Source organism: Sesamum indicum, linkage group LG8, assembly GCF_000512975.1.
Source record: "Sesamum indicum cultivar Zhongzhi No. 13 linkage group LG8, S_indicum_v1.0, whole genome shotgun sequence".
Lineage (NCBI taxonomy): Eukaryota > Viridiplantae > Streptophyta > Magnoliopsida > Lamiales > Pedaliaceae > Sesamum > Sesamum indicum.
The window spans coordinates 1,580,891-1,592,188 of record NC_026152.1 but is presented as its reverse complement, the minus strand read 5'-3'; the positions used below and the strand labels follow the sequence as shown (position 1 = coordinate 1,592,188).

At 31.3% G+C, this 11,298-nt stretch overlaps 1 protein-coding gene across 1 annotated transcript; it reads right to left on the bottom strand.

Moving 5' to 3' along the window:
* Positions 509 to 2,850, bottom strand: LOC105167395 (cytochrome P450 83B1-like; the record flags this gene model as incomplete). The annotated part of the gene is made up of 2 exons (XM_011087090.2): positions 509 to 1,310; positions 1,903 to 2,850. Coding segments are annotated over 2 exons (1,587 nt in total), but the record flags the coding sequence as incomplete, so codon positions are not given.

The following is an 11,298-nucleotide window of genomic DNA, read 5'->3' as shown; positions in this document are numbered from 1 at the left end:
TGCATAGTGTTACACATATATATATTTCCTTTCTTTTATCTATTTTTTTTTTTTTTTGAGAACTACAAATATGTTTACTGCAATTTCCACCAATTCCTCACCAATTTTGGAGTAGATTTGATCAAACTGAAGTTAACTTTATAACGAGTGCAATGAACATTTGTTGTATAATTGATCGATGCAAAATGTGATTTTGTTTGGTGTCGTAAAATGTGATTCAGGTGATACTTCTTTTTTCTTTTTTCAACACCTTCGTCTTTCTAAACTACAAAATCGTCCCTACAAGCTCAGATTAATTCATGAACTAGATTTCAGTGTTAGAAATTTTAAGTTATTGGAAGATCTCGTTTTTCTATTTTTTTTTAAATTTTATTTTGATGATATTATCTTTTTCTGCATCATTTCGAGATCATAGAAGTTACCGTAAATCCTTTTAGAAAAACTTCTTGTACTTCCTCTACGGTCATAAATCAAATAAAATGCAAAATTTTAATATATATAAGGTGTATATAAATATATCAAATAGTGAAAAATCACACAATTGATCCTACATGTTGCGTATCCTTACAGTAAATTAAACACACGTAATTATTAAATAGATATAACGTACATCTAATAATATATTTTTTTCGATTAAATTTGATCTAATCAAACCAATCACATGACTAATATTATGCAGGCGTGGTGGCCACAAGAAGAAGTGGGCTTTTCTTATGCGTGGTGAGTCCCGGCAATGCAACAGTGTCAATTACGTCTTGCGCGTTGCTGCCGGGCGCAACTGCCGGCAACGCCCAGTCAAAAGAGTAGAGAAGATTCGCCAACGCAAGCTCTGCTGATATCAGCCCCATTCCCATTCCAGGGCAACCCCTTCTCCCCCCTCCAAATGGGATCATCTCAAATTCCCCAGTTTTATCACTCACATCCACCACGCCACCATTGCTAGTCATGAATCTCTCAGGCTGGAACTCCTCCGGATCCTGCCAGGTTTCAGGGTCTCTCCCAATAGCCCATCCATTGATGATAACCGATGTGCCGGGCTTGATCTTGTACCCGTCCACGACGCAATCTTCGTCCAGTATTTGTGTTCGGAACAAGAGTGGGGCTGGCGGGTAGAGCCTCAGAGTTTCCAGCACCACCGCCTTGAGATACGGCAGGTTTTTTATGTCGTCTTCGTCTACTTTTCCCTTTTCGCCTATGAATTGCCTGATTTCTGTCTGTGCTTTCTTCATGACTGCAGGGTTCAGCATGAGGCCTGTCATTGCCCAAATCACTGCTGCAGCTACTGTATCAGTTCCGGCAACAAATAGATTCTGTGTAAAACATCAAAAACATTAAAATCAATAATAATTAAAAGGACTCAAAAACAACCGAAGTTTGTCTTTTAAAGTGAGTTTTGCTGATTATAAGGTTTATTTCTACTTTATTCGTTCCAAAATTTATCAATCTTATTTCTTTCGCAAGATTACTTCCTTGTCGAAATTGGAAAATTCTACCCCTAACCAGGTTTGATCAATCTTGATGAATTAATTATACCATAAATGTAATATACTTGTTATGTAATTGATTTGCCTTGTTAAAACCGATTTTGGAAAACAAAATCGACCTAAACTCTAAAATCTCCAAATTTTAGGGGAAAAGAAAAGAAAAGCTATATCTATTACTCCCAAATGGTCTATCATTGTATCGATATTATTATAATCATGGTTATAATATTTCTTTCCTAAGAAAAAACTTAATTATAAAAATGTATCTCAAATCATTTCATGTTCTTCCTAAACTTAGTACCATCTAATCACAGCCTATATATATCTACATGTTTCATGTTTATTGCGGTGCTGTACTAAGAGAAGGTCAATATATATATATATACACACACACTAAGAGAAGGTCAGTATGCTATACCATGAGCAACGCCTTAATGTGATCCCAACTCAAATCTAGTGAAGAAGTGTTTTGGTCTTTGAGTTGAATCATGAGATCAATGATGTCTTGTCTACCAGCAGGTGTTTGCCTGGCCGGGTTGAGGTGCTCGTCGATGAGTTGCTCATAGAACACATCCAACTCCTTGCAATTCTTGCGGAGTCTGCCCAACAATCCCGACACCTTATCCAGCCAACCCACTGCCGGAAAATGATCCGAGAAATAGAAGCTCACCATCAGAGCCTGAGCCTCAATCACAAGCCTGTCGAACCTCATCTTCTCAAACTCATCCTCATCGTATCTCCTCCCAAACGCAACCCTGCAGATGAGGTTGCTGGCCAATGACATGGCCACATCGCTCAAGTTCACAAGCCCCGAAATCTTGGAGATCATCCGACAGATTTCGTCCTCACGAACGGGACGAAAGTAGTGCACCTGTTTGGGAGAGAACAAATGGAGGACGCACACCTTCCTCATCGCCTTATAGTGATGGTTGTAAGGGGAAAACGCCATGTCTATGCCGTCATACGCTAGCTTCTGCTGCCCAAGAACCGGCGGCCGGCTACAGAAGGCGAGATCGTGATTTTTCAGCACGAGTTTCGCCATTCTCGGGGAGGAAACGACGAGAATCGGGGTGGACCCATGCTTCAAGAAGGCGAGGGGGCCGTATTTCTTGGCAAGGTGAAATAGGTAGATATGGGGTTTGGCTTTGTCGAATTGAAGCAAGTTGCCGATGAAGGGGAGGCCTGGAGGGCCTGGAGGGTTATTCGTCCTCGTCTTCTTGCTCATCTTAGTATGCCTAATTAACGTACAAAACGTAAGAGTAGTGATGAGGAGTAGAAATATGAATTGGAACAACATGGTGGAGATTATTACAAGTACGTAAGTGTATATGGGGTTTGCATGTACTAGAAAATCCAAATAATAGTGAGTTTATGGTGAATTTATGAAGGTGGAGATAGTGGTCTATTTATATACACAAATATGTGCAGGAAGCACGTGCTTCGGAGGATTGGCTGCTACCTAGTTGCTCCAGGAGGTGTGCTATGGATATAATCCATCCAGCCTAACATCAACGTGCCCAATGCTTTTTAATCTCATAAAATAAGGTAAAATATCATTTTTGGTCCTATTAGATATGGTCATTCTCACTTGTAGTCCCACACTTTACGTATTCAATATCTTTAGTCCCAAAATTCAATTTTTTTAACAGAAATGGTCCTATTCGGTTAACAATTAACGGAAACGGCACGTGACTGTCAACTGGGCAAAATATCACTTTTGGTCTCAGTAGATAGGGTCCTTCTCACTTGCAGTCTCACGCTTTACATGTTCAACACCTTTAGTCCCAAAATCCTATTTTTTTTAACAGAAATAGTCCTGTTCCATTAACAACTAATGGAAATAGCATGTGAGTTGTCGTGTGCCGTTAGTCAACTGGTAGCTGGCGAAAAAAACAAAGACCAGGCTTGTGTTCAGTTTTTGGAGGGAAAAAAAGGCGCCAAAAATATATGTTTTTGCTATTTATATATGTAAATAACCCACAAACACTACACAACATTTTCATCTTCTTTTCATCACTTAATCTTGAGAGCAATAGGCCAAAATATGTCACAAATATCTCAAAATACTTTAAATATTGAATGCTATTGTAATGGTGAATTATGTGTAAAAGGATGTTATTATATATTACTAGATGACCTTTTAATAATTGTGAATTATGTATAAAATGACTAATGGATATGCCCTTTTTGCAAGTAATTATAGCTTATGTTGTATTTAAATGTGTAAGCATAAATCCTGAAAGCAATAAAAACGGAAACTAAAATTGCACAAAAGTACTAAATTGCAAAAAAACAGAAAATATACTGAAATCCACTGATTTTGATCATTAATGAAATGTGTTGTAAAGTGCAACTTTGCATGCTTAAAATCTGCCAAATACTATCAGTTTACAAACCCAAAATGTGCCAAAACATCCCCCAAACATCTTACAGTACCTTGCAACATTTTGTTCCTTAAAACATCACACAATATTTGAAGTATTTTGAGATGTTTGTGACATCTTTTAGCCTATTGCTCTCAAGATTAAGTGATGAAAAAAAGATAAGAATATTGTGTGGTGTTTGTGGGTTATTTACATATATAAATAGCAAAAAAATATTTTTTTGGCGCCTTTTTTTTCGCTCCAAAAACTAAATACAAGTATGGTCTTCTGTTTTTTTCGCTAGCTGCCAGTTGACTGTCACGTGCCGTTTCTATTAGTTGTTAACGGAACAGGACTATTTTTGTTAAAAAAAATAGAGTTTTGGGACTAAAGGTGTTGAACACTTAAAGCGTGGGATTGCAAGTGAGAAGGGCCCTATCTAGTGAGACCAAAAGTGATATTTTGCCCAATTGACTAACGGCACGTGCCGTTTCCGTTAGTTGTTAACGGAATAGGACCATTTCTGTTAAAAAAAGAGGGTTTTGGGACTAAAGGTGTTGAACACGTAAAGCGTGGGACTGCAAGTGAGAAGGACCCTATCTAATGGGACCAAAAGTGATATTTTGCCTAAAATAAAGGTAAAATTTATTTTGATATTACAATTATGATAGATGACGCTTTTAATTTCATAATACTTAAAATCACGTCCTTTTAGTTTCAAAAAATATAATTTTGAGACTTTTTTTGTAAGATCCATGAGTGTTTATATTGAGCAATTAATCAGTAAGTGTTAGATAAATCTAATTGGTTGATACATAAATCATAGGTTGAAATTTGAATGTATTACAACATGCAAAGGACGAAATTGAAGTTTTATTAAATACTTGGGGTCAAATTATATCAATTGAGAAATTAAAATTAAATTACAATTTCAATAAAAGTTATCAGAATTAAAAGAAAAAAGGAAAATGAGAGATTAATTGAGAAGCTTGCACGTGGCCTACATTATATTTGCCCTCCAATAAATGTGAAATCCGGCCACACACACCACCATGTTACAAATATATATAATAATAAAATAATAACATATGGAAAATGAGACTTTTATTTCTCAATTTATCAAATTGAAGATAATCCAAAGAGTCTATATAAATACATAGGTAAAACATCTTGTCTTTATCAGTTCCTATGTATTACCTTCTCCTCCCGCCAGAAGTCACATTCAAGTAAGAAATTCATAAGCTAAATTATTAATTAATTAGTATAATTATATTATTTAATTAATATCTTTATTGAATGTAATTTATATTGATCGATCTATTGTTTAATCATTTTTTTTGTACGTAAGGTTATAAGGCATAACAAATTTTAATATGAAGGAACAATTATGAACTTCAATAAAATAATAGTATTATTAGAAATTATGCGCGCAGGTACTGCGTGCAACCGTATCTAGTCTAATTTTAAATAATCACTAAAATTATACTTTTAGTCCTATAAAATAGGGTTCAGTTATCTACTTACAAAATTTTTAAATGGTCCCAACATTTAGGAAACTCGAAACGTTTTAGTCTTCTACTTTAGATGATTTTCAAAATTGAAAAAGCTCGACACTTTTATCTTGTGGGATATATGGAACTAAATTTGTTGAGTTTTCCCAATTAAGGGACCATTTTGAATATCGTAATCAGAATCGGACTAAATATATTGAGTTTTTCCAAGATTGAGATTATTTTAAAAATTGTATAAATAAAATTAAAAATATTGAATTCCAATCTTATACGACTAAAATTATGAATTTTGGCGTAAATAATTTAAAAAAATAATTTGATTTGGTTAAAGTCAAATTATCCTATTAAAAAATTGTCCTCTAGTACCACAGAGTCTAATCCATGTAGCTTATATGGTAACTAATTAGACACATGCGATGGTGATCCAACGGCAGATGTGAGAGTTGAGAAAAACGTGATTGAAGTGACCAACCCTATGTGATCCGCCTCGAAAACGTTTGACCTCGATCAATGATCTAGACCTCCCACGTCACCGATTTGGATCTGTTATCTGGAAACAAAACACAAAGCTAGTCGGGATCGTCCCGACGATGATACTCTGATGCTTAAGTCAAATGCTGAGATCGAAGGTAAAATTTGACAATCTAGAATATAAGTGTAGAGATATAGTGTACCTTCTCTCAGTGGGGACTTGGAGTATTTATAGACAATGGAGGACGGAACCCACTTGCGGGACAGGTGTCAGCTCCATGCTCACCCATTCAGTGACTAAGCTGTTTCTTCAATGGACACCTGTCCGATGAGTATTGCGGGTCGGATCCGGGTTCCCTAGGCCCGATTTGAGACGTCATCAAGCCACAATGTGTCACATGCGATCCTGTGACCTCACTCTGCGACCTTGTTTATGTTCTTTATCCACTTTGACCTACGATCTTTTATGCGACCAACCAGCAACACTTTATTTTAATCTCCTTTTCCTTATGACATCCTCATCACTATGTATTTGGATATATTCATAACTCTGTTATTACAAGCCTTAAGTATATATCTCTAACTAAGAAACAAACTAAAAAAGCCAGGTGCCCTTCATCTGCTACAGTACTTATCCAACAGTCACAAATGAACATACCTATTTACTAAAAGAAACGTAACATTCATACACAAAAAATGTGTTAAAAAACATGACTTCTAAGTGATTGCAGGGTAGAGAACTCATTGCAGCAACAACTGAGCATCAATTATTTATCAATATGAAATACAAAAGTATCATAAAAAATTTACACCGTCGACGAAAAATCTTTTATAACACCTTTGTGTCATACGTTAAAATCAAATTCACGCATCTATTATATATGGAAAATCACTTTTAAATATAATTTAAGAAATACACGTACCAATAACTCATAACTCATATGGGAAATCTTTTATATTGTATATATCATGTACGAAAAGCAAAATTTTATAAATATAAATGAAACATATTGAATTAAAATCAAAATCTTGAATTTATATAATAAAAATAGCTAATATCAATTTAAAAGAAATGCAATAATAACTTCATTGTAAAACAAAATTAATTGTGGGACGTACGTTGTGAGTAAAATATTAATTAATGTCATTATTCGTCCAGATTTTTGCATATATATTGCGATCTAATGCTAAATCTTTCAAGAAATTCAGTGCTCCAACTCCTATTTTTGACTAAATCTTTTATAGTTTTTCCTTTATTCTTGCTTTTTATATGCATGTTAACAATGAAATCTTGGAGTTAAATGCTACGGATTTTCGGTAAATTTTCTATCATACTTTTATGTCATGATATTGATACTTTCGAATCAACGATTGAAACACTTTTTTTTTAAAAAAAAATTAAAAAGTATAATTAAATTAAATTATAATTTAAAAACTTTGCCACATACAATACATGGACGGATATAACATCAGCATGTGATAAAAGATCCATCACCCTATAAATAGGCAAAAAAGAAAAAATTGGGGAGGAGGATAGAATACAATTAATTCCTTTTTGAAATTTAGGGGATAATAGATTTTATACTCTTCTATAAGAAACTTTTGACAAGTATTTCTGATAAATAATAAATTTTACAGTCCTTTTATATACTCATTTGCATCTAATTAGACCGTATTGACATAAAAAAGGTTGATATTTCCCTTTCTGATACTTAGTATACTCCACCTAATCCAAGGTATAAACAGTTCTCTATTGTAGTTGGTAGTTACATCCTACCTGAAGATGCAATATCATGTGACAGTTTGGCTGCGCATAGGTTTGGCAGCAATGAAACCAGCTCCTAAGAGTCGGTCTGAAAGGTTCCAAGTCGAGAAACTCGAGACAGGACATTGATGGTCCTATAGAAACTTGCACTAAATACTGCAGTCATGTTTCATCAGAAGGAGACATAGGTCGTCTGTACAGTTTTAGTAGGTCAATCGGCAAGGTAGTAGACTAACTGTACTAACTCACACGAACCGTTGTATGGAAGCCTCTTAGGACTTGGTCGGTATAATTAGGATTCTCAGTTCCGACAGTATAAGATTAATCCTCAAACTTGAGAAATCATGACACTCACAGTCACGTGACAGTTAAATGCACACAGATTATTGGTAGAAAGTATAATTTTGAATGAAGTGATGCATAATTCAAATGTAGATGTATAATTTGAGTTGCTTTTAATTAATGTTGTCCGGATCTACAAGCTAGCTAGCTAGCTAGCTATATATATACCTAATTAGTCAAACCTTGCAATTTTAATAAAGTTGCTGAATTTATATGTATATGCCTAACTTTCTCAACTAAATAATTGCCCACTTGTCTTCAGATATACCTATAATTCCAAATATTACTTGTTACACTTTTAGTTCATAAGATTGGTATTCAATACTTTTTAGATTTCTATCTTATGAGAATTTTAAAATAATTCTAAAATTGATAAAATTGGACATATTTAGTCATATACTTGACGGGATTTTCAAGATAATCTCAAAATTAAGAAAACTTGTCATATTTAGTCTGATAAATTCCATAAAATAGAAGACCATATGTGTTGAATTTTTTGAATTTAGGACTATTTTAAAAATTCTAAATTCTAAGAGACTAAAAATGTAAATTTGCATATTCAACTAATTTCCTAAATATCTGTTGAAAATTATGGGTAGAGCTACCAACTATTCCCTAGCACTTAAATTGCTTTATGTCATAGTTTAGGAAAATGGAGTACTTGATAAATATTATTCTAAAATTTTTAATAATAATAAAATATTATTAGGTATAATTAAATTTTATAAATTATGTTATTAACTGATAATTTATTTATCTAATTAAAAAAAAAAAGGAAGAGGAAAGCATGGATTCAGTGAGAGAGTTTGGAAAAGATAAATTAATTGTTCAATGGTATAGATCATCTATATATGGGCTAAATTAAGATCCCAACCAATTAACTCTTTACACGTCAGCTAATGCTTCACCTTTGCATTAATGCAACCTCAAACTTCAACTTAATGCTCTTTTTGTAGTAATTATGCAAAATTATTAATCTATATACATTTTTGGACTTTGTAAAATGATGGTGGGATTAAAAGAAAAAAAATAATTACATAATTCTTGTAATGATTATTTTTAAAAGAAAAGAAAATCTCCCGCATCAATAAAATAAGTAAAAAAGGTGACAAGATAAAGTGGCATGGCAAGAGCACGTTGCACCTATGATTTTGATCATGGATTCGAATCGCTTGGAGGGTAGTTGGGGAACCAGCATTGATCCTTTTTCAATTAAAAAAATAAAAAAAAGAATAGGTAAAAACAATTTTGAAGCTTATTACATAACGTTAAGGTAAAAACATAAAAAGTTTGATTTGTTATTGTTATTATTATTTTGGTTTTTGGACCTAAGAAAAGAAGTTATTTGTGAAGAGTCTTTTCTTATTTTTCGATCCAATCCATTTTTTTTTATTTTTTTAAAGCTTAGTTCAAACCCACCCCGACAAAGATCAAAACAACACTTTTCGATCTAATTGGGTTGGGGCGATTTTACGGCTTTTACTATAGAATCAATCACTTGTATAATCAAATTAGTATTTTATGACAACTTATGTATTTTTATAATTATTTGTCATAATAAATGCATTCTTCAGTAGTGATAGTTAGCAAAATATAAAAATATGATATCAATTACAATATGTAAAATATACATGCATGGTTATTTATTTATTTTATAAGAATAGAAATAAAGATAAAAAATTTACCAATTTTTTTAATAAAATTATGAAAAAAGTCCTTATTTCGAATTAAATTATAAATAAATGATCATAATAATATATAAATATTTAAAACAAATGTTATTTGAAATACAATAAAATATTTTATGAAAACAGATTGTAACAAAATAATGATATCATCTATTTCAAGTTTTTGTATTTATGAATGACATAAAATATATAAAAATTTACCAATAATCAAGAATTAGTTAATTAATTTGATTTCATTTATATATATATACATGCTAGTGAGAAGCTAGTGCATTGCACATTATTCTTATTATCTCAATAAAATTATTACATTATAATAATAAGATATATTTATAAATAAAAATATGTTAAATTAAATTTAAAAATATTATCTTTTACAAAGTAAAACAATATAGTTAAAAATAAAATAACTATACTACAATTTATTTATTATTTATATCATAAAAATTATATTTTTTTACTACAATTTATTTATTATTTATATCATAAAAAATATTTTTTTTTACTCGCAAATATGTATTTTCTTTAAGTAAATGTTAATTCATACAAGTAAATTTGAGTCAAAATAATTATATACATACATAACAAGTACATAAAAAGACACATACAGACATATATATGTATGTGTGTAGGATATACAATGACTAAGACAGATAACGAAAAATATATAGTAATTGATTTTTTTTTGTATAGAGAAGTAATGTATAAAATTTAATTTATAGTTTAATATTTGTTGTCAAATATTTTTTCCGTAAGACTCTTACATAGAGGTGTAAATGAGTCAAGTTCGAGCTTGATAATTTTTTTTTTCTTTTTTTATTACTATTAGATTAAATCATGGGTTGAATCACCAAATTTTTACATAAATTTAAAAGTAATAAAATAGATTGCATAATGTATACTATGCTATAAATATACCAAAATATAGTATGAAATTTTAACTTATTGTTATAAATATAAACTACTAATTAGTTTAGTAGTAATATAACTCGTAAAATATACCAAAAAAATCATACTGAATAATTTAAACATTATAGAAAAGTATCCATTATCTGAAATAATGCAATCGAAATACATAAAAATATTTTATAGTTGATATTAATATATGTTCATAATCTGCAACAAATTTATATATTTATAAATGTTAGTATTACATTGATGTAACTATCATCTTACATTATTGAAAAACATGGGTTAATCGGGCCATGAAAATTCAGATCAAACCATTATATTTGATCAAACTTACAAAAAAATACATTTGATAAAGTTTTAGACTTATTGGATATATGGATGTTGAGATATCAGACTTGAAATATAAAAGTAATCATTCAAGACAATGTACAGTTGAATCAGGCCATGTGATTTTATTCTTTGTAACGGCCTGACAATTATACATTAGTATATTTTAATATTTATTTTATTTTATTTTATTTAAATTTGTCATATATATTTTAAAATTTATTTTATTTAATATATTTTTGTAAAATTAAGTAAATAAATTTATATAAAACACACATAACATAACAAAAAAAAAACTAATAACTCAATTACAAAAATGAAAATATTATTACAAAATATTATTTTTACAACATACCGGAAAAAATCCTCATATAAATTATTACCCATAGCGACAACTTGTTTGTTGTCATCATCGTCGCCGTCGGGTGCCATGGG